The sequence below is a fragment of the Natrix helvetica genome, assembly GCF_964273705.1.
Source record: "Natrix helvetica genome assembly, chromosome: 4".
NCBI lineage: Eukaryota > Metazoa > Chordata > Lepidosauria > Squamata > Natricidae > Natrix > Natrix helvetica.
In genome coordinates this window covers 18,732,600-18,757,594 of record NC_138550.1, presented here as the reverse complement: position 1 = coordinate 18,757,594, position 24,995 = coordinate 18,732,600, and the positions used below count along the sequence as shown (strand labels likewise).

At 41.9% G+C, this 24,995-nt stretch overlaps 1 protein-coding gene across 3 annotated transcripts in view; it reads left to right on the top strand.

Moving 5' to 3' along the window:
* The window catches only part of ALKBH8 (alkB homolog 8, tRNA methyltransferase), a 76,813-nt gene extending 52,073 nt beyond the window's left edge, over window positions 1-24,740 (top strand). For all 3 annotated transcript variants that reach the window (XM_081952014.1, XM_081952013.1, XM_081952012.1), the window contains exons 10-12: window positions 3,368-3,624; window positions 22,419-22,568; window positions 23,545-24,740. In XM_081952014.1, coding sequence (XP_081808140.1) covers window positions 3,368-3,624; window positions 22,419-22,568; window positions 23,545-24,099 — 962 coding nt within the window. In that variant the 3' untranslated portion in view covers window positions 24,100-24,740. The remainder of the gene's footprint in view (window positions 1-3,367; window positions 3,625-22,418; window positions 22,569-23,544) is intronic.
* The last annotated feature ends 255 nt before the right edge of the window (window positions 24,741-24,995 follow it).

Sequence of the window (24,995 nt, the reverse complement as noted above, 5' to 3'; positions counted from 1 at the left end):
AGGCAGGCTGGGGAATTCTGGAAGTTGAAGTCCAGACATCTTCATTTTGCCAAGGTTGAGAAACACTGTAATGTTCTCAGAGAAAAGCTGCCAGGGAGAGATCTCCGAACTTGCTTTAAGATTATGGACTTCAAGTCCCACAATTCCCTAGCCAGCCTGGGCAGCTGCCTTGTGGGAAATTACCAAGCACCACACATCGAAAGTTTCCATTGCCCTTTTTCTACTCGGCACATTTCCAACGAACCTGTAAGGCCAACTATCCATCCTTTCTATCTCCCAAGAAATGTAGATGAGGCTGTAGGCTGGTGCTTTGCTTCCCAGCATATTAACACCCTATAATAGAAGTTAAATGGATTCTATATGAATGTAAAAAAAAAAAAATCAATTTGTTTAGCACGGTCACTTGTAACAAGTGTCTCGGGATAATAGCTTTGTTTTCCTCTTTCAAATTATGTACATGAGATTCACAGCCAGATTTCTTATGTTTATTTTTGCGATGGTACATTAGGCTACTGATGAAAAATTTTGTCTGGAAATAAATGGGTTATGTTGAAATCCACTGTATAGAGTCTGGGCCATTAAGACTGGTGTCACTGTGGTGTCATTATACATAATTATTAGCCTAGACAATAAAGGTCAGCTTTCCCCCCCACATAATTCTGGCTCTGTTGTTCGGCCTTGTATAAGATGATTAGAGGAGGGACCTGGTGGCTCAGTGGCTAAGACGCTGAGCATGTCGATCAGAAAGGTCGACAGTTCAGTGGTTTGAATCCCTAGCGCCACATAACGGAGTGAGCTCCTGTTTACTTGTCCCAACCTAGCAGTTCTAAAGCATGTAAAAAATGCAAGTAGAAAAATAGGGACCACCTTCGGTAACAACGTTCTGTGCGCCTTTGACGTTTACTCATGCCGACCACATGACCATGGAGACATCTTCGGACAGCGCTGGGTCTTCGGTTTTGAAATGGAGATCAGCACCGCCCCCTAGAGTCGGGAACTGTTATATTCCTTTCCTCCCCGACATACGACCGGGGATTCCCTCTGTTGACAGCTAGCAACAGCCATGCCGCGCCTTAGCCAATCAGGCGCGGCTTGGCTGAAGGCGGGCTGTTCTGCTATCCTGATTGGTTTCTCTGCCTGACAGCTCTTCGTATAAATAGCTGTCAGGCAGAGGAACGAGCGATTCTCTCCTGTATTAGTTGCTGCTGTTCTATTCAATAAAATTGTGTTGGACGTTCCTCAGCGTGCCAAGCCTCGTCTTTCCCCACACTTCTTCAGGAACGACTATCACATATGTGTGAGGGGAACCTTTACCTTACCTTTACCTTAAGTTGACAAGGAATTCTGGGTGTTAAAATCCTAAGATGGCTGATTCAGTACCAGGTTACAAAAACCAAAGAAAAACATGGCTTGCCTTCATTGTGGCTTTCTCTCTTCCTTCTGTTTCGATTAGTCTGAAAGCTCTGAAAACCTTGGATGAAATGCAAGGAATAAATAATCCCCTTATCTCATTGACCATTTTTTTTCTAATTAACCTTTTTTTAAAAAAAAAACAGAGTGCACGCGTAACTAAACTATGATTAATATTGTCATTTACAAGTGCTAGGAATCAGAGAAAATGAACAGGCAGGCCGAGGGAATTCTTTGCGGTCTCAGAGAAGGGGCTTCTCTTCTAATGAAACCCTTTGATGTCTCCAGAAAGGCCATTCCAGAAGGTTCTAGGATGCTAAAAGATGACAAGGAAGTAGAAAAGAGGAAGGAGCTCCAACATATAAGTGTCCAGTAGATGGCAGCACCAAACTAACTTTGGCCATTCTCAAACAGGCTAAAAAGTTGGATCTGTCTAGTGTTTGGGCAGGGAACCAACAGAAGATACTAAGAGTTGTAGTCTAGGCTGAGAAGTTGAAAAATATCTTGAGGAACATAATGACAATCATCCATATTTTTGGATGGATAAATGTGTGAGTGTCACCATCTGCCAGCCTGACTTTTTTATTTGCTACTATATCAATCAAAGTGGCTCAGTGGCTAAGGCGCTGAGCTTGTCGATCAGAAAGGTCGGCAGTTTGGCGGTTCAAATCCCTAGCGCGACGTAACAGAGTGAGCTCCCAGCTTCTGTCAACCTAGCAGTTCAAAAGCATGTAAAAATGCAAGTAGAAAAACAGGGACCACCTTTGGTGGGAAGGTAACAGCGTTCCGTGCACCTTTGACGTTTAGTCATGCCAGCCACAAGACCACGGAGTCATCTTCGGACAGCGCTGGCTTTTCGGCTTTGAAACGGAGATGAGCACCGCCCCCTAGAGTCAGGAACGACTAGCACATATGTGCGAGGGGAACCTTTACCTTTATATTAATAGAGAAACGCTTGAGGTACGTTGGATCCTGGCCATACCAGCATATCATTCCTGGAATATGATTTTCATAGCAGCCAATTCACAGTAAATCATTTATTTACTTTTACAGCATGACTAGACATATTTGTAATTTTGGGATTTGCTGTATACACTTTCCCTAAAAGGTGAGGTCAATTTCATTACCAATTGCCCAGAATAACAATCTGGTGAGATTATTCTCTAATTTCCTCTTCATCTCCTACATTTGTATGTCCTGAAATACTTTCAGTTTCTAAAAATGTCTACGGCATTTATTTGAGGCTCAGAGGCAAATAAAAAGATTTTAGCCCATATATATTGTGTTTCACTTATAAAAGAATATTAGGTGGGACATGAAGTTTGTTAGCTGCCAAGAGAGTTATCTACAGTCTCGTTGCTTACTCCAATCCTGTTTCATAATGTCCCGGTTAGTGATGACTACCTTTTGAACATGGCACAATTTCTTATTTAAGAGGAGGAGGCCTGTTCATAAGCAACAGACCGGGGGCCTCTCTTAACAACTGTTCAAATTTATTGTGGTTCTGAGCAATTGGTAGTTACAACTGGTCCTCATTCACATATTGCTTGCAGTGTCCTGCAGTCACGTGGTCACCATTTATGACGTCTTTTCTGGCTTCCTACGAGCAAAACCAATGGGGAAGACAGCAGGAGCTTGCAAATAGCAAGCACGTTATGTCGTCACTTAACAACGGTGCAGGCTTCACTTAATGTCAGCAATGCCTTAATTTCTTTGCAAAGCAGCACAGTTATGTGATGTCACGCTTTACAAATGCATCACTTAGCTGTTGTTAAATCAGGACTATCTGTAATTAAATTTTGCAATAAAAATTAACATTGAAAGTTGTAGTTCAATTTGCAACAGTCTATATTCTCTCCATTAAGAAAATAAAATAAAATAAAATGATTGTTCTGGGTCTAAAACTTCACAGTTAAACCTATCTTCTGCCTTTCTTCTCCCAATTTCCTTCCTCCAGCATTTGCTTCCGTATGCGACAGTCGGCATAAAGAGAGGGCGCCTTTGTTTCACAATAGTGATAAAGATGCCTCTGTGCTAGAGCAGAAGTACGTCCATGAAGTGTATGAAGACATTGCCAGGCATTTTAGCAACACCAGGCATAGTCCGTGGCCACGAGTGATGGAGTTCCTTAAAGGCTTGCCGTGTGGGGCTATTGTGGCTGATGTTGGCTGTGGCAATGGAAAGTACTTAGGCCTCTGCAAAGAGTTGTATATGGTAAGATGATATATGGTTTGCATTTCTGTAAGCTTTGTTTATGTGAATGAAGGCAAATAATACATGTCCTAGGATAATGTTGCAAGTTCCAATCTGGGTCGGTCGCCGGGACCAAAGGTTTACCATATTTTGGGGAGTATAAGACACTCCGAAGTATAAGACACATCTAGTTTTTGGGCAGGAAAACAAGAAAAAAAAATCTGCCTCTGCCTCCCAGCAATTTGCCTCCTTGCAGCAAACAGCAAACAGCCTGTTTCAGTTTCAGCAAAGCCTGATAAGCACAAGTAGCTGATTATCAGTTGGATCGGCCTCCCGACTCTCAGCTGTTTTAGGCTGCAGGGATTGCCATAGCCTATTGCCGCCTCTGCCTGCCCCATTTTTGGCCTGCGCATCCTGTTTTCAGCCTCCACACGCCCCGTTTTCAGCCTCCACACACCCCATTTTCCGGCTGTTTCAGATGGCGGGGATTGGAATGGGCGGAAAATGGGGCGTGTGGAGGCCAGAAACGGGAGGCCAAAAATGGGATGTGGAGGCTGAAAATGGGGCATGTGGAGGCAGCAATAGGCAATCACAATCTCTGCAGCCTGAAACACCTGATGGTTGGAAGGCCGATCCAACCGACAATCAGCTGCTTGTGCTAATCAGGCTGTGCTGAAGCTGAAACAGGCTGTTTGCTGCAAGGAGGCAAATTGCTGGGAGGCAGAGGCCAAAAGGTGGGGGCTAGCAGGTGGGCGAAGCTACATTTAGTGTATAAGACACACCCATATTTTCACCTTTTAGTGGTGGGGGGGAGGGAGGAAGTGTGTCTTTTATACTCTGAAAAATACGGTAGTCTTCTGAGATAATGGAAGTTCTCCCTACCAGAATGCATTTATTTATATACTACATTTAAATAATCTTTTAAAATTTAAAACAGGTAATCTCTTTTAGTTGTTGCTGTCCTTACAGACATCCCACCAAATTATAGCAGTTTACTCTTTTGCTTTAGAGGCAAGAAGCAGATAAATATTTATAGCTAAATCCATAAATAATCAAAACACATCTAAACTTAATAAATATTCAGAGAATCTTTACAAGTTGTTTCAGTGCTTAAACCAACTCAGCTGCAAAATAATTTTGGGTAAGTTAAATATATAAAAAGTCCCCCAAATCTTTTATTGGGGGCGGCTGTAAGAGAAGACAGGTAGTTCCCAATTTACATCCATTTGATTAGTGACCAAACTTACAACAGCAAAGAAAAGTGACTTATGACATTTTTGACATTTAGGACTGTTGCAGATAATGTGGTAATATTATCAAAATTTGGATTCTTGGCAACTTGGCAACTGACAAGGATCATAAGGGTATATGATCACCTTTTACAACCTTCTGACAAGCAACTGGGGAAGCTAGATTTATTTAACAACTGCAGTGATTCACTTAATTGTTAAGTTAAGAAAGGTCATAAAATGGGGCAAAACTCACTTAGCAAATGTCTTGCTTAACAACTAGAAATTTTGAGCTTAATTGTGGTTGAAAGTTGAGGACTAACTGTATTGAGTTGGCCTTGAAGAAGGTTTCAGCAACTATTAAATAGACATAGTTTAGCCCCAGAAGGTAAGGGGTGTGTGAAAAAGAAGCTGATTGTTGATCAGCCTTGATTCTCTTTGGTACATGATCAGGAAAATATAATATTTGCCAGGCCTTTAAGATTATATGATTATAACCTTTAGCAATAAAATGGAATTCCATAGTTGTTATAGTTTCTGTCTCCTGACCTGGCTGACTTGACTGATACATACCTGAACTATGCTTTTAAATCTAACCATACATAGTACTGGATAGGATTTTAGGCCTATTCTTAGTATTAGATTGCACAGTTCCTAGCAAGAAATTTTCTAATTATATTTACCAATCCCATTTGTTTTCTTTCTATGGCAGGGGTGTCAAGCACAAGGCCTATGGGCCCTATCAAGCCCACGGGGTACTTAGATCTGGCCAGTGGGGCTGTCTTGGAAACAGAGAAGGACCTGCCTGCGGTGCCTCTGCCAGCAAAAATGGAGCTTGGGAAGGCCTCATGCGGCCCTTCCCAGCTCCATTTTCACTGGCAGAGGATTGCAGGAGACAGTCTCAGCCGAAAACAGAGCTCATGAGCCTGTTTTCACTGGCAGACGGCTTGGGCCATCACATCACAGGCGCCCCTGACAAAAGTGATGTCAAGATGGCCACGCCCCCCCTGCCCCCCCCTGAGGTCAAACAAAACCCTGATGTAGTCCTCAATAAAATTGAGTTTGACATCCCTGTTCTATGGCTTTCACATTTTCCCTTTGAGTGTGTCTGAAACAGCTACCTTCCATTTTCATAGAATAAATCAGGCCACTACAAAAAGAATAGATAACAGAATAAATCAAACCACAGTCTGGTTCACTTTGTCCAGATTCATATTACCGTATTTTTCAGAGTATAAAATGCACCCTTTTCCCTCAAAAAAAAGGCTGAAAATCTGGGTGTGTCTTATACACTGAATACAGCATTTTTTTTGCCTCCTGAAACCCCGCCCCTTCACCAAAATAGCCGTGCGTAGCTTGTAGGAGGCTTTCAGAGAGCTCCTGGAGGCTAGGGAGGGCAGAAATAGGGAGAAATGGGCCGTTTTCTGCTCAATTCTGCCTCCCCCAGCCCCCAGGAGCACTCTATAAGCTTCCTAATGCCCTTTTGTGGACAAAAAAATGGGCCCATTTTTGCGAAAAACTGGTTGTTTTTTGCTCTCCCCCCCCCCCCCCCCGAACACTCTACAAGCCTCCTAAGGGCTATTCATGCCCTTTTTTTGAAAACAAAATGGGCCAATTTTTGCGAAAAATGGACTGTTTTGGGGAGGTTTGCAGAGAGCAAAAAAATTTTTTTTTTATAATTTGCCTCTTCAATACCTAGGTGCGTCTTACACTCCGGTGCGTCTTATACTATGAAAAATACGGTAGTTGTAATAGCAAGTAATGTTTGCTGGAAGCATCAAGCATCATGTAATCATATCTTTAAAAAAGTCAAGAATATATGAGACATAGATAGTGAAGCAATAGGTTTTCAATCTACATCCAAAGATGAAAACCATAGGAGAATTTGCTTTGCTTCAGACTAATTGTTTTTTTACAATTGCTGTTCAAAGTCTTAGGCTTGATGGATTGTAATCTGTAAAGCAAACATATTACCCTTCCTGGCTTCTCTTAAGTTTATCCTGCCTATCAGATCATAGTTTAAAAGTTTTAGTTGTGTGTTGCCACAACTATTGATTGTGGGGCCATTTGTTAAACTCATTACCATCTAGGTATAAGAGGTTAGGACCATGTGGTGGGTATAATCAGGAAATTACATCGTTCTCAGAAGCATATACAATTAATTAATGTGAATTAATTAAAGCTGGATAGCATTTTAGGAGCTAGATGAAATTACTTTCAGTTAGGGGCTGCTGGAGCTGAATAATTGTTTCGCTGAACTGCAGGTTGCAACTCTCTTAAGTCATTTTCCATAAAGCCTCTGCCAATTTTAGATGATTATTGGATCTTTTTCAGATAGGAAGAGTTATGCATAAAGGACTTCTTGTTGCAGCTGAACATTTTCTGATCATCGGGTTCTACTGACTTTAAATCAATAGAAAAAACCAGATACCTTGAAATGTAATTAAAAAGGCACAATAATTATTTTGCTTTTGATGTTTCAGGCTTAACATGGTTACCAAATTAGAATTCTTTGGGTTTTTTGTTTGTGAAAATTATATCTACCAGGATTTCTTGGATCATCATTTACATTAGCAGGAACATGGAGTATTGTCTATAAAATGGGGTGACAGGAGATGTGAAAATAAGTTCTGAAAGAAATAAAGCGTAGGAGATCCAAAGAGTGAGGTGTATAGGAGAGAGTTTACACTGTCAGTCCATAAAGCGGTTGTGAGTATAGCACAACCTTTCTTGCTTGGTGATTAATGCAGTGTGATAAATGTCCTTTGGGTCCATATAATCCATTGGGACAAGAATGAAAGAATTAGTTGACTTTTAGTACAGCTGTTTCAAGAGGAAATGTACCTTTGTAGCTATTTTTCTCAAGAATGGCCATCTTGAGGTGGTTTGTAGGGACTTTCTTAGAAGAAAAAACTTATTGTGTGAGAATCTAAGTTTTCTCTCTGTCTATTCTTTTTTCTTTGAAGGTACCATGTTTCCCTGAAAACAAGACAGAATCTTATTTTCTTTTGACCCCCGAAATAAGCACTTTTAGTGCATGCTCTCAAAGGCCTGATTGGGCTTATTATCGAGGGAGGTCTTATTTTCAGGGAAACAGGGTAACTTTAGGAAATGGGATTATTTTTGCCTAATGAATAATAAATCTAGGTTGCTTGTTTTATTTGAGGAAAAAACCATAGGGAATTTTAAGCTACAATCCAGTGGGTTCTTACCTGACAGTCAAAAACAGCAAAACATATTTGTTAGTGAATATACACTGAATTTTACTGTCAGTCAAGCATTGTTCTCTCCTCAGGTATTGAGACTATAATAAACAACTGGCTGTATTCTTACAAAACCTGCTGCACGTCATAGTCTATGGATGATGGCAAGCTTACAATCGCGGCTGAATCAGAGGTCATGGCCTGAAATATGGGTACATCCTCGTGCATATACAGGTGAAACTCGAAAAATTAGAATATCGTGCAAAAGTTCATTTATTTCAGTATTGCAACTTAAAAGGTGAAACTAATATATGAGATAGACTCATTACATGCAAAGCAAGATAGTTCAAGCTGTGATTTGTCATAATTGTTATGATTATGGCTTACAACTCATGAAAACCCCAAATCCACCATCTCAGAAAATTAGAATATTTCATGCAATCAATAAAACAAGGATTGTACATAGAACAATATCGGATCTCTGAAAAGTATAAGCATGCATATGTATTCAGTACTTGGTTTGGGCCCCTTTTGCAGCAATTACTGCCTCAATGTGGCGTGGCATGGAAGCTATCAGCCTGTGGCACTGCTGAGGTGTTATGGAAGACCAGGATGCTTCAATAGCGGCCTTCAGCTCTTCTGCATTGTTTGGTCTCATGTTTCTCATCTTTCTCTTGGCAATGCCCCATAGATTCTCTATGGGGTTTGGATCAGGTGAGTTTGCTGGCCAATCAAGCACAGTAATCCCACGGTCATTGAACCAGGTTTTGGTGCTTTTGGCAGTGTGGGCAGGTGCCAAGTCCTGCTGGAAAAAAAGTCAGCATCCCCATAAAGCTCATCTGTGGAAGGAAGCATGAAGTGCTCCAAAATCTCCTGGTAGATGGCTGCATTGACCCTGGACTTAATGAAGCACAGTGGACCAACACCAGCAGATGACATAGCTCTCCAAATCAACACAGACTGTGGAAACTTCACACTGGACTTCAAGCATCTTGCAGTGTGTGCCTCTCCATTCTTCCTCCATACTCTGGGTCCTTGGTTTGCAAATGAGATGCAGAAGTTGCTCTCATCAGAAAAGAGGACTTTGGACCACTGAGCAACAGACCAGGTTTTTCTTTAGCCCAGGTAAGACGCTTCTGACATCATTTGTTGTTCAGGAGCAGCTTGACAAGAGGAATACGACATTTGAAGCCCATGTCCAGGATCCATCTGTGTGTGGTGGCTCTTGATGCACTGGCTCCAGCCTCAGTCCACTCCTTGTGAAAGTCCCCAACACTTTTGAATGGCCTTTTCCTGACAATCCTCTCCAGGCTGCGGTCATCCCTGCTGCTTGTGCACCTTTTTCTTCCACACTTTTCTCTTCCACATAACTTTCTATTAATACAGCACTTTGGGAACATCCAAGTTCTTTTGCAATTATCTTTTGAGGCTTTCCCTCCTTATAGAGGGTGTCAATGATGGTTTTCTGCACAACTGTCAGGTCAGCAGTCTTTCCCATGATTGTGATTCCTACTGAACCAGCCTGACAGACCATTTAAAGGCTCAGGAACCCTCTGCAGGTGTTATGGCTTAAGTAGCTGATTAGAGTGGAACGCTTTGAGCCTAGAATATTGCACCTTTTCACAATATTCTAATTTTCTGAGATTGTGGATTTGGGGGTTCATGAGCTGTAAGGCATAATCATCACAATTATGATAAATCACGGCTTGAACTATCTTGCTTTGCGTGTAATGAGTCTAATCTCATATATTAGTTTCACCTTTTAAGTTGCATTCCTGGAATAAATGAACTTTTGCACGATATTCTAATTTTTCGAGTTTTACCTGTATAACCCTATATATTACACATAACATACGTATGTTATACATAAGCAGGAAATGAGTGTTCTGGGTCTCAAATGATCAGGTACCTGGTTTGAGCTACATTGCTAGGAATCTCTCCTTATGCAGCTGATAATGTTGATCAAGTGACCTACCTGAGAGTGGATGGTCTCCTTTCCAAGTCCAAATTCAAGAACTGCATTATTTTATTCAACTCCTGGGTCTTTAACAAAATTGGAAGGATTGGAAGGGCCACTTGAGGTCCTCCAATCCAACCTCCTGAACAAGCAGGAGACCCTATACCATTTCAAGTGGCTGTCTGGTCTTTTCTTTAAAATCTCCATTGATGGAGCACCCATCACTTTGGAAGGCAAGCTATTCCCACTGGTTAATTGTGCTCACTGTTAGGAAGTTTTTCCTTAGTTCTAGGTTGCTTTTCTCCTTGGTTAGTTTCCATCCCTTGTTTCTGGTGCTTTGGAAAATAGGTTGACCGCCTCTTTGTGGAATCCTCTAAACTAAATCTTTGTTTTCTTGGTTAGATCTTTCTTAATCTTTGTTAAATCCTTGAAACCAAAAAAAAAAACACCTTATTATTCATTTCTATAGATACTTATTATCAGAAAAACAATTTTATATGGAGGTGCCAAGAAATGAAAGGAATAATTAGAGATTCCTATATTACGTAGACAGTGGGAGAGTGTCAGAGTCTCAGGTTAACTTCTCATATTTACTTCTATGTCCCTATTTTTTCAGTGAATAACTCTAATCAAAGGGTGTGCAGGGGAAAAAATTGACATTATCATGCGAGCAACACCAGTTACACACCTGCTTTTGATGTCATGATGCACAATTGCACAATTGCATAGTTTATGCAGCAGTGCCCTGATGCTCACAATATTTTAATATTGTAGCTTGTTATGGTTATGCCTGCGGCCTGGGGTTTTATGGTATTTGCAGTGAATCTTACATTCGGTCATAAGAGCAATCAACAAACCCAACATTTACAGGCAAAGAGCATCATTGTATGATATTGCAGTAGCCAAAATTCCAAATCAAAATAATGTATAGATTGAAATCTTGTAAGAACAAAAAGGCAGATGTTGTAAAATCCCACTAGAAGATAAAGATCATTAAAAAGGATATAATACTTTTTAAAATGAGTACATCAGTTGTCAGTTTTCATATGTAGGTATTGTCAAAGACAGATTGCCACAGATGAAAAATTACTGTCTCCCAAAGCAAAAAACAGCAACAAATGGTCAATCTTAATATCAATTTATTTTTGGAGGAAACAAGAAAATATTACATTTTGTAACTTTCTTTTTGTGGGAGTCTTGTCATTAAGAGGCTCTGATTTTTCTGTCCAGTAGGTCTTGCTCAAAGATTGGAGTCTGCAATGTAACTAATAATTATTTCCAAGCTACATCGTTCAGGCATAAATATGCCTGTTTATAATTCAATAGATTCCTCATGATTTAAAATGAATTGCTGAAAGCAGATGCATTGTAATAGCGGAGATTTTAATATTAACTTACATTTTGTAATTGAATAGAAATGAGATAAATGTGTCTGCCAAGGATGATGATGATGATAATAATAATAACAGACCTTTACTTTGAAAGACTCCAATATTTTTATAATGTCAATAGAGGAAAAAGTGAAAGAGGGGAAAAGAAAGTCATACCTAAACTTCTGCTGATGCAAAATGTGGCAGCCATTAATTGTACACTTCTTAGAACCTCGTTAGTCTAAAGCAGTATATAATTATCCATTTCAGACAAATGGTTGTCAAATCTTTCTGGAGACAAGTCACTGATTAATTGGTCTCTCTGTCAGGAAATTTCTCCTTAGTTGTAGGTTGCTTCCCTCCTTGATTAGTTTCCATCCATTGATTTTTGTCCTGCCTTCTGGTGCCTTGGAGAATAGTTTAACTCCCTCTTCTTTGTGGCCAACCCCTGAGATATCGGAACACTGCTATCAGGTCACCCCTAGTCCTTCTTTTCATCAAACTAGACATACCCAGTTCCTACAATCGTTCCTCATATATTTTATCCTCCAGTCCCCTAAGCACACAGACTTCAACTCCCAAATTCTGGGAGTTGAAGTCCACTCATCTTATGGTCAACAAGGTCCATAAAGAGACTGTGTCTCTTTATCAGGAGTTCCATTTTTTCCCCTAACAAACAAGTTGTGTGGTCTGAAAAACTTTGCAAATCCATAAAGTAAAGATCCACCATGTTCAGAATGATTCTGGCAGGCCTGTGAAATGACCCCAGCCATTTGTGATTTATTTAATAAACCATGGGTTAGTGCAATATGTGAATTAGTTCTGTATCAGCAACATACTGTTGAGATCCTTCAGCAAGATTGTTTCACTTCCCTGTCCGGGAGCTGATTCACCACCACCATCATCTCTCTCTCTCTGTTGCTACTGAATGTTCAGGGATCCTTTCCCTGTGAGCTGATTTTGAATTGATTTGCAGTGGGAAAGGTCAAGGCAATTATAGCTCCTTCTCCTTGTTCCCTTACAAGACAGTGAACAGGAGAGAGCAGAAGAAGGGGGAGAATAGCAATAGCAACAGCACTTAGACTTATATACCGCTTTCCAGGGCTTTCCAACCCTCTCTAAGCGGTTTACAGAGTCAGCCTCTTGCCCCCCAAAATCTGGGTCCTCATTTTACCCACCTCGGAAGGGTGGAAGGCTGAGTCAACCTTGAGCCTGGTGAGATTCGATCAGTCAAACTGCTGGCAGTCGGTGATCAGCAGAAGTAGCTTGCAGTACTGCACTCTAACCACTGGGCCAAAATGGTGGCTCCTCCTGGAACACCCTTACCTGACAGCCTTGTCAGGTGCCCAATTTTACCCAATTCTCTGGTGATGCCTTTCTAAGAACCTTGGAACACCTCACTTTTCAGATTTGATGAAATAAATCTGGATTGCCCCCCCCTCCCCATTGGTAGATCATGGAAAATGGTTCTGTGAAATGCCTTGAAGTGCCTTGGAGGCATTCCAGGCAGCTATTTGTAGTAAAAACCACTGATGGATTTCATTTTTGCTCCACAGAAGGGCTTGCTTATAGGAAGCTTGGATACTCAGATTTTATTAGCAGCCAAGAAGCTAAAATATCTTGGAGATTAAAGACTAGAAACAGCAAACGCGAAAGCTTAAAAGTATAATGCAAGTTGCCGGAAACGCACCTGCCAGCGAGAGATAGGTGTTGTGGCTTGCCAGCGGAGCTGGCAGCAGATTCGGACAGCGAGGAGGTTGGGGAGGAACACTGGCCAGTCCTGGAGTCTGGGGAAGGCTCTGACGAGTGCTCTGTGTCAGAGGCAGAGATGGGGCCAGGGCTGTCTGACTGTTACCAGCTGCCTTCGGAGTCAGACATCAGTGAGGCAGAAGAACAGCTGGAGCCTGTTCCCAATGTGCGCAGGGGAATGGCCCCTCCCATAGGGAATAAAAAAGGAGCAAAAGGAGAGGGGTGTTTGCAGGAGACAATTAGTTCATTCCTGCATTCTTGCCAAGTATTGCGGCATCCGAAAGATATCGGCCTGGCCACTCTCCAAGCCTGATAAAGGTCAGTAATTGTGAACTATCTTGAAAGGCTGTGGGTCAGGACTTTGCTGGAGAGGAATTTACCGTAAATTAAATAAAAGGGGTTTATCGAGACGAGGATTCTTGGCTTCGTGCTGCTGGGGAAGCCTAGGTCAGAACAATAGGTTTCTTATTTTCAGCATAGCATCTTTTCCCAAAAAAAGACGGTATACGGTTTTCTCTGTCGTGGAAAACAAAGCTTTACATGAAGCAATTATTAAAGGGCCTTTAACAGTTTCAGAAGAAGTAGACCAACGGAATTTCTCTCTTTTTCTCTGTATGCTGTCATCCTTCTTGCTGTGTTTGTATGCATTTGCCAGAATTTAATTTGCTTTCTCAAGACTCTCATGCTATTAGTTATAGCTGAGATATTTCTCTGGGGAGCCACATAATTTCATTTGGTGGCTGGATTTCAAAATTAGATGTAGTTCTCTGTCCATTAGCTTTCTGATACATTACATCAATCAGATTTCAATGGACTTAAATGATTTAATTCCACCTGGTGGAGTTAGTTATTATGAAGTGGAGCTAAATGCCCACAGCATCTCATGTTCCTTTTTGTTCCCTGAACTTGGATAAGTAATTAATCTCTCCTGGGTTGCGTGCTCCCTTATAATTGTTCTCTTCTGCATTTTCTATCTTAATTGCTACTTTGATAATAGAAATAAATGGGGCTACCGCTGAAATATGGCTACAGTCTAGGATGAAACCATCACATTTGACTTCTTTGTTTTCTGGTCTAAAGAAATGCAGTCACTCGATGCAGAGACCAAAAATGGGACAGAAGCATATTCTTTTGTATATTCTATCCTCTATTTTATTGCAGAAAATCTAAGGAAAGGGGCTTTTTCATTTAATTTTTCTGACGGATACTTTTTGTGAAGTAAAAACCATCCAATTATTTTTAATAGTCGTTATCATGTAGGAGCATGAGTTCCAAAAGCATTTTTTTTTTATTCATGAGGTTCATCCTCTGAAAAGTGACTGAAAATGGCTCTTTACTGCTATTTAGTAAATGCCACTTCCGTCATCTGAAGGGTAAAGTAGAAGTCAGTTTCTCCTCAAGATTGTGTTTCAATGTTGTTGTAGTTTTCGATGGTCATTTTAGAGCCAACTTCTATATAGATAAAATACAGATAATCTTTGACTTAACAACAGTTCATTTAGTGACCGTCCATTGCACTGAAAAATGTGATTTACGACCATTTTTCATAGTTGCGACTTTTGTAGTATCCCCAGGGTCATGTGATCCAAATTTTGCTGCTTGGTATCTGGTTCATATTTGTGACTTTTGCTGTGTCCCAAGGTCATGTGATCACCTTTTCTGACCTTCTGACAAAGGCAACGGGGAAGCCAGATTCACCTACCGAGTTACTAACTTATTAACTCCAGTGATTCACTTAACAACCGTGGCAGGGAAAGTCATAAACTGGGGCAAAACTCACTTATCAAATGTCTCACTTAACAACAGAAATTTTAGGCTCAATTGTGGTCGTAAGTTGAGGACCACCTGTACATGAATAGGATTCAAATGTGAGCCATAAAGTAACAATGACATAACAATGAAGCAGTAGTATTACTCATATCAGGGGCCAGCCCAAAATATCGGTACAAATGAAAACAGATTAGAGCAGTGGGTCTCAACCTTCCTAATGCCACGACCCTTTAATACAGTTCCTCATGTTGTGGTGACCCCCAACCATAAAATTATTTTATGTTTTCCGTATTGTTTCAAAAATATGTGTTTTCTGATGGTCTTAGTCGACCCCTGTGAAAGGGTCGTTCGACCCCCCAAAGGGGTCCCGACCCACAGGTTGAGAAGCATTGGATTAGAGGAACACCTGTCTATTTCAGGATTCTTAGCACAGACAGTAATGTAACACCTGGAAGCAGGTGTTAAGATACACCCTCAAATATTCACACTATCATGTGGGTTCCGGCAGTCACTACTGCCGGTTCGCTTGTGGTTGCCCCGTGTGGGCGCACATGCTCAGTGTAATAAAAATTGTTCTGTGCATACACAGAACCAAAAACAAGATGGCAGCACCTGTAGTGCCCCTGGAGAACCAGTTCGGGAGCATGGCAGGCCTGGGTTACTGCCAGTTCTAGCGACCCAGGCCACCAAACCACTACCGGTTCGCCCAAACCAGTTCGAAGCGGTAGGAGCCCACCACTGCACGCTATGTAGTTGACATTTTCGCCATGATCAAAAAAGAACACACACAAAGGAATGACGAATATATTTCAGGAATTAAATTCACAAGAGAAGGAAATAAGAGCCTACGCTTCCTGGACATACTCTTAACTGAAGGGTGAGCAACTATGGTCGCTTTGTGACTTGTGGACATGGTTGGTTCAGGAATTCTGGGAGTTGAAGTCCATGGGCGTCTATACCTCCTTGTCTGAACAACAAAATTCTCCGCTATCCTTTCATCAGTTGTAGTGTGACCTTTTTCAGCTCCTGGTTTCCTCTGTCCCCATTACATGTGGCACTGCTTTCTCGCTGCATCTTCTTTAATCTCACAGCGGAAGCTCTTCAGCATTCTCTAGATTTCCTGCTTTTCTGTTCCCATTTGTTCGTATGGGCTGCTACAGGGCTCAAGGTTGCATCTCTCCCTTCTGTCTTTGCCATATATCCAGGGCATGAATACAAATAGCACATCGAGTGCAGAACATCTTGTTGGCAAGCTGGGTGTTTGTACCACTGTCGGGGAAAGAAGCTCATCGGTATTCATCAGCATTATTGCCCATGCTCTGACGTTCAGCCCTGGCATTCCAAGTCGGCTGCTGGACTGAAGTGCGTCTCTGAATAAATCCTGATTGCAGAAGCATGTTGAGAGTGAAGAAAGTTAATTAGTTAGAAAAATGTTTAAATAACCTCTGATAATCTGAATGAGATCAGAGCGTTAGTTGGGGGAATGGTAAAATAATATTTTTTTTTGCAGTAATCATCTCTTTCCAATTTCCATAGATGTCTTCATCACATTTATGCCAAAGGGAAATTTCCTCTGGAGCTGCTGGCATGTCCTTTGTATTTTTTATCACACTTGAAATAATGGATGCTCCAAAGTATTTTTATTTTTATTGCAAGATCTAATCTTTTTATTTGGGGCAGTGGATTCACTTTGCTACATAGGATATTACAATGAAGCCTGACTTTGCAATTATTTGATATAATTTAGATGCAAATTAGGATTTTGTATTCTGGCTGTCACATGCTTTATTCCTCTTGGTTAGCTAAGCTATAGCTCATTACATTTCATCACACTACAGTGTTGTTGCCTCTTGCAAGGTCATCTTAGGGTTGTCTTTTTTGATTGAATTCCTGCTTCTCTGTCCATTTTTACTGTTCTTAACTTGGGACAGGCAGAAAGTGATTAAACTGAATGGAGTTTTGTCTCTTTAGAAGAAACCAGGGACGCAGTGGCTCAGTGGCTAAGATGCTGAGCGTGTTGATCAGAAGGTTGGCGGTTCGAATCCCTAGCGCCGCGTAACGGAGTGAGCTCCCGTTACTTGCCCCAGCTTCTGCCAACCTAGCAGTTCGAATGCATGTAAAAATGCAAGTAGAAAAATAGGAACCACCTTTGGTGGGAAGGTAACAGCGTTCCGTGTGTCTTCGGCATCTAGTCATGCTGGCCACATGACCACGGAGGCGTCTTCGGACAGTGCTGGCTCTTCGGCTTTGAAATAGAGATGAGCATCATCCCCCTAGAGTCGGGTACGACTAGCACAGAGGTCCTTGTTAGAAATTCTTTTCATCACTTTTTTAACATTCTCTTTTTCACCAAGTCATGAAAAATACTTTTAGACTTTGTAAACAACAGAATGGACCAATTTGTTTGTTTGGAGCGCAATCTGTTCTGCAGATGGTGGGCTCTGGTGCTGTAAATGTTCTTAATTAAAATCAAAGTCTTTATGATCATATCCAGTAATGAAATTGGCACCATCAGCAATAAAGATTTCCCAGTTACGGCAAATCTATGATATGAATAGCACTATGTACATTTGGCTTGCACTTTACATTTACCCTAATCCAACAAAACTGAAATGTGGAATATTGTCCCCCCCCCCCCTCCCTACAGCTTTTTCCCTTTAATGAAATGGAGCAAATCTGCTTTGAGAATTAGATCTGGTGTATATTCTGTCAATAAACCACTTTGTAACTGGCAGCTAAACCTGACTAAATTGAGAATTTAATCTGTCTTGGCTGGAAAGACTAAAATAAATAACCTGTTGTTAAAACATTCTATTTATGTTAAAATAAATGAGTAAATTGTTAGAGTTACCAAAGGAAACTATTTATTGGTTTTTGCATGTCCCATCTTTTGACTTTACATGGCATTGTTTTCGTTTGATCTATGCAAGTGCATGAATCAAACCTAGTTTATAGCTTTTGCATTCTGTTTTTATTGTCTTCTAGCAGCTAATCCATCAACTAAAATTAGTCTTGTAGAGCAACATTTATATTCATAGCAAGCAATCCGTGGTACAGATTTACATGATTCCCTGCGTTGTTGTTGGTTTTTTTTTTACTGTAATAAACTTTTTATATGTAATTTATTTCCTCTTTGCAAATATAATACCTTGCCTGTAAACAGACTGATTCCTGGATTGCCATGATGATTATGAATAACCATAAGATTATATAATCTATGAATAAAAAATTCATAGGTTTATTTCACTCATAAAGTGGGGCTTTACTTGCTCACCTTAAATTGGCAACCTTTGAAACATCACCGAAAGGTGTGCATGTGTGTTTTATATATTACTTTTCTGTTCAGAAAGCATTGTGGGATTTTGGGGAATAGTGTAATGTATTGAAGGAGAGTATAAATCAGGAGTCGCAACTCATGGAGGTTTAGTGGGTGTTCTTAAATTTTGAGAGCGTGCTAGGGGATGTACTTAGTCACAAAATACCTATTTATCCAAAGGCAAAATATTAAAGTTTCCAGTCTCCCTTTCAGCTTTTATAGGTCCACGGAGAAGTAACATTATTTGAAATAAAGGAAATGCTTGAGCCTGACAGTTTGCTTTGCCATGCAATGTTAGCTTTCTGTCTTTTTTGAAAAAGAATCTAAAAAGTAATGAAACCAGGAGTGGGCTTCAAAATTTTTACCAAGGGGTTCTCTGCCCAGTTGCTGGGTGAACGTGGGCATGGTGGGCATGGCCTCCTGCACCATGCCGGGGGGGGGATTTTTGCCCTCCCCCGGCTCCGGAAGTTTTTCTCAACCTCCGGGAGGGCAAAAATGGCCCTCTAGGCTCCAAAGGCTCTCTGGAGGGCAGAAACTCGCTGTTTTCTGGTCTTCCCAAACTTCCAATAGGCCCGTTTTTCATCTCCCTGAGCCTCCACACGTGCACTGCACTTATCTGCATCCAAAACGGGCCGCGTGGAGACTCCTGGGAGGGACAGGCAGGGTGGGGTGGGCTAGCGGCATGGGATTTGGAGGTTCTCCAAAATGGCCATAACGTTAGCTACAGGTTCTCCCGAACCCGGGCGAACCCGTAGCAGCCCACCCCTGCTGAGGACCCTACTAGAGTTTTAGGCTACAAGCGTGGGGCAAATTGCCAAGCTTGCTTGTTTCTTGCACCAATGGGAAAAAAAGCTACTTAGATTCAGTCCGGTGCTTCCTTTTCAGGTCTCTGTCGTTCTATAGCTGCTGCTCTCAAGTTGATAGCAATAATACAATAGAAGTGTTTCTGCTACAATGCTGCCGGCCTTCCAAAGCTATCCACAAAGCCATTTGGCTGGTTGTTTGATGCAATCTGAAGGTCAAATGAGAGTGCGCCAGTGCCCCTTTTCTTGAGATTGAAAATTAAAGTCATCTCTCCTGCTGTGTGTTTCTGTGCTATTTGAACTGGGCTGTGATAGGAAACCTACAGTTGGTAGTAAATTAATAAACCCAATTCAGACTGCCTCTGCACTTCTTACTGATTGGAAGAAAGGGAGGGATACAACTATATAGCTGTCTAACAGCAACAAGTATAAATGCCTTTTTCATGCCATAGATTTTTTAAAAACAACAACAACAACAACAACTCGGATTTCATACCAAAAGCAGATGTCTCATCTGGACTGCTCTGACTGTTGAGACTAGCTTGATCCAAAATTTAGATAAATCTACTTGAATAAGAGGGACACGGTGGCTCAGTGACTAAGACACTGAGCTTGTAGATCAAAAGGTTGGCAGTTCGGCAGTTCGAGTCCAGTGGTGAAATTCAAATTATTTTACAACTGGTTCTGTGAGTGTGGCTTGGTGAGTGTGGTGTGGCTTGGTGTGAAGTGGCGTGGCGGGCTTGGCAAGGGAAGGATACTGCAAAATCTCCATTCCCATCCCACTCCGGGGCCAGCCAGAGGTAGCATTTGCCAGTTCTCTGAACTACTCAAAATTTTCGCTACTGGTTCTCCAGAAGCTGTCAGAACTTGCTGAATTTCACCCCTGTTCGAGTCCCTAGTGCTACATAACGAAGTGAGCTGCTGTTACTTGTCCCAGCTTTTGCCAACCTAGCAGTTCGAAAGCATGCAAAAATGCAAGTAGAAAAAATAGGAACCACCTTTGGTGGGAAGGTAACAGCGTTCTGTGCGCTTTTGGCATTTAGTCATGCCGGCCACATGACCACACGGAGACATCTTTGGACAGCTCTTCGGCTTTGAAACGGAGATGAGCACCGCCCCCTAGAGTCGGGAACAACTAACACACATGTCCGAGGTAAAGTAAACCTTTACCTTTACTTTACCTTTACTTTACCTTTACTTGAATAAGAACAAGTTTATTAGAGGTAGTTCTTCAGTATTTACAATCACTGCCATAAATTGCTCTTAGTAGTTGTTAGAACCATAGTTTATATTCCTCATAAGCCTGAGTACCACCCTACCCTGATGAAGATAGTCTGGAGGAATTCGTGGTTTGGGACAGCCTGAAGCAAAGAGAACAGCTTTGTACATATGCTTTACCAGTAACAAATAGACTCAATCTGAAGTTGTCTCCTATTGCCCGTCTGGTCGCTAATTATTATATTTTCAGTTATAAAATAGTCAAATTGTCAAAAGTCAAATTGGAAGGTAGGCAATAAGAGCAACTAAACGGCTCCAGTTAAAAGGTAAACCTCGACCCTTTTCAGAGTCCTGTTCTTATGAAGGATGTGTTCTTAAGGCCATCTCTAGTGGAAATTGGATAGATGGTGGGTGGTGCTCAGCCTAGTCCAGTGTTGGTGAACCTTTTCAGCACCGAGTGCTGAAATGGGCACGCCGGAAACCAGAAGAGCAGCTCTCCGGGGTGCACGTGCGGGAGTGCCAGAAACCAGAAGAGTAGTTCCCCAGCGAGCATGTGCACGCAGAAAAGCTGAGCTTCCGGTTTCCAGCATGCATGGTTCCAGTTTCTGGCATGCATGTGTGCATGAAGATCAGCAGGCTGGCATGCGCCGGAAAACCAGAAGCTCAGCTTCCAAGCTTGTGCATGTGTGCCAGGAAGCTGTTCTTCTTGTTTCCGGTGCTCCCATGTGCGCGAAGACCAGCTGGCGGCACGCATGTGTGCACCGGAACCCAGAAGAGCAATGGGCGATGGATGGCATGCCTGGAGAGATGGCTTTGCATGCCACTTCTGGCACGTGTGCCATAGGTTCGCAATCATAGGCCTAGGCTTTGCATTCAGCCTAGCCTACTATGCCTTGTATTCATTGTAGTTTTGATGTCCTCTGCTGAATAACTGTATGTGTATTGATTTTATTCCAAGCTGCTTTGAGGGTCTTACAGAGGAGAAGTGGGGCAGCAGGATGTATTTCAAATAAACAAGGTCAGAGCTAATATTGCTGCAAGCATTCCTAAGTGAATTGTCTAACTGGAGAAAAAAGACATTTTTTTAAAAAAAAAGGGCATAGGCTGTTTGATCTCTTTGCTATCCTTCCCCCCCCACTTCTTTTTTTAATTTGGCAAATTGACAGAACATATAGCAGGAATGCAATTGGTGGAAGAGGTAAGAAAATATTCCCTTTCCCTGGGGGAAACATGGAGCACAGGATGAGTCAGGATCCATTATCTGTTGCTTCTGTGAATATCACATGATAATGGAAAATGGAATTAAAATGTAAACCCTATTTTTAGTTACGTCAATTGGATCCCAGATGGGGTGTCTTGATGGCAGGAATGAGAAAGAGAACTGCTTTCTTAATGGTACTGGGTGTTGGTAAGCTCACATTCTATAAGGTAAAGGTAAAGGTTCTCCTTGCACATATATGCTAGTTGTTCCCGACTCTAGGGGGCGGTGCTCATCTCTGTTTCAAAGCGAAGAGCCAATGCTGTCCGAAGACATCTCTGTGGTTATGTGGCCGGCATGACTAAACGCCGAAGGTGCACGGAACACTGTTACCTTCCCACCAAAGTGGTTCCTATTTTTCTACTTGCATTTTTACATGCTTTTGAACTGCTAGGTTGGCAGAAGCTGGGACAAGTAACGGGAGCTCACTCCGTTACACAGCACTAGGAATTCAAACCGCCAAACTGACAACCTTTCTGATCAACAAGCTCAGAGTCTTAGCCACTGAGCCACCACTCCCCACCTTCTATAAAATGCAGCTAATGTTGAACTATCCCATAAGTCTTGATGGGGGGGAAAAGCAGACTTCTAAATTAAGGCAATCAGTGTGGTGCATTGTGTTAAAAGAACAGCATAAAAGAGAGAAACATAAAAGCTTTGATACCTGCAGGTGTAATTTGGAGTTTACAGTCTTTCACATCTGGGCAGCCAGCTGTTACTGTTCCTTTCATTGAAGAAGCATGCGTGCACGCTGTTAATCCAGCACTTAGATCATTATTTTGGTTCTTCCCTAAAGAGATAAAAGTTAACCACATTTCAATATTGGATCTAGGAAACTGGGTCTTTGACTATTGCTTGTTTCTGAAAAGCTACATATTTTTAATGTTCACTCCTAGTTTGTGTACAGACTCCTCACACTTTTTTTTTTTTTAATTTCAACAGTTGGGCTGCGACCGTAGTAAGACTCTGGTAGACATCTGTGGAGAGAAGGCATTTCAGGCTTTTGTGTGCGATGCGCTCGCTGTGCCAATACGGAGTGGTTCTTGTGATGCTTGCATATCCATTGCAGTCATCCATCATTTTTCAACAGTGGTAGGTTAAAACTACCTAAAAGTAGAACAATTGTAATATAGTTTATCCTTCCGTTTCATGGTTGTTCTTGTTGTCGTTTTCATTCCAGGGAGCTGTGATTCCCAGTTCCATTTTTGAAGCTCCCAAAGAACTTCCAGATTGCTCCTTTGATTTTTACATCACAGTTATTGGTGCCATTGAATTAAGGCTTACCGTGCTCATTTTTTTGGTCTATAACTATTTTCTGGGGTGGGATTAGGGGTAAGAAAGAAAATAGAAAAGAAATTCTGGGGAGCCTTTCCATCCAACCTTTACTGTACCAGTAAAGTTTTTCTAAGTTTCTTAATATCCCGTAAGGTAAAAGTAAAGGTTGCCCTCGCACTTATGTGCTAGTCGTTCCCGACTCTAGAGGGCAGTGTTCATCTCTGTTTCAAAGCCAAAGAGCCAGCGCTGTCCGAAGACGTCTCCGTGGTCATGTGGCTGGCATGACTAACTGCAGTTCCTGAGCAGTTCCTGGGCTCCCAAAATGCAGTCATGTGACCGCAGGGCATGGACAATTCTCAGAATGTGGTCATAACTCTGTCATGACTTCAAATGGTCGCTAAGCAACAACCGGTTGTAAGTTGAGGACTACCTGTAATTAAAATAGTTCTTGGTTCTTTCTTTCAATTAAGTTGTTCACGTGTTACATGTTATGGTAGCTGTTCCTTGTTCTGTGGGTTTGTTTATTTTATTGTTGGCTGAATTTTTAAAAATAAATATTTAATGGTATGTTCATTATATTATGTTAATTTCATTGATATATAATTCTATTAAATAGCTGAAAAACATGAAAGATGTATAATTTAAAAAGTAGAAGTAAACAGGCTACAGAATAGTACAGTGTTCTTAATTCTCTGAGCTTGGCCTTGTATTTTGTTTTTGTTCTGAGTACAGTTTTTTACTTTGTTATATTTTACCTTTAAGATGAGCGTCTGTGTTTCTCTCCCTTGATTAGGAGAGGAGGCTGGCTGTGCTCTGTGAACTGACTCGGCTGCTGAGACCTGGTGGGAAAGCACTTGTTTACGTTTGGGCCATGGAACAGGAGTACAAGGAGCAGAAGTCGAAGTATCTGAAAGGGGAAAAAGCTACTGATAAAAGGCTTGGCAAAGCTATCAGTGGCACGCTGAATAATACAGGCAGCACCGAATGCCAAGGTTTGGCACAGCCCAGCAAGGACTGTAATGAGCCTAAGGGGACAAGCAATAGCCCAAGCCAGGTGGTTCCTGCCAGTCTTCCGGTTCATACAAATAGAACTTCCTTTGAAACTCAAGATGTCTTGGTCCCTTGGCACCTGAAAGATGAGATGAAGAAGAAGACAAGGCATCCTGAACTTTGTCAGCCTCTGGATGGCTCTACATCTGCTCCAGAACCCAACCCTGTTTTTCACCGCTATTACCACGTCTTCTGTGAGGGTGAACTGGAACGGCTGTGTAAACAGTTAGACTCCATAAAGGTGGAAGGAAGTTATTATGACCAGGGAAACTGGTGTGTGGTTCTTGAAAAGCAGTGATGGCTTCACAGTTCCATGGAGGCAGCTGCGTCTTTGATGGATTTATTGATACAATTAATTCCATGGGTATTTCTAAAACATGGTTGGTTACCCTGGCATTTGGCTTTTGGTGGTTGGGTTTATATGTAAAAAAATAAACAAATATCACTTTTACATGCTGCGAGAAGAGAGAGCTGTTTTTCTTCCCCTGTTTATGAAATTCTAGCCTGATGATCAGATTTCACACACATCTTTGTAATTTACAGATGTGTTGGTTCCAGGATAGTGATGGCCAACCTTTTCAGCATCAAATGCTGAAACGGGAGCATGCACATGGGGGAGTGCCAGAAACTGGAAGAGCAGCTCCCCCGGTTTGCATGTGCGCGCCGGGAAGTTGAGCTTCCGGTTTCCGGTGCGTGCCGGCTACCTAGTCTTTCTGTTTCTGGCATGCAGGTGTGCACAAATACCAGCTGGTCAGTGTGCATGCGCATGCCAGAAACCAGAAGTTCAGCCTCCTGGTGCGCGCATGCGCACTGAGGAGCTGCTTTTCCCATTTCTGGCACTCCCGTACACCGAATACCAACTGGCCAGCGTGCATGCACACACCAGAAGCTGAGCTTCCTGTGCATGCATGCGCACTGTGAGGCTGCTCTTCCCATTTCCGGCACTCACATGCATGCGAAGACAAGCTGGCTGGCACATATGCGTGCAGCAGAACCCAGAAGAGCAATGGGCGACGGCTGGCATGCCCAGAGAGATGGCCCTGTGTGTTACTTCTGGCATGCGTGCCATAGGTTCAACATCACGGTTCTAGGAGATGTGATCAAATACTGAAACCTGCTGATTTGATGCACTCATATGCAGTGGAACAATTGAGAAATGTCAAACTTATGGAAGGATATAAATGACTATTTTAT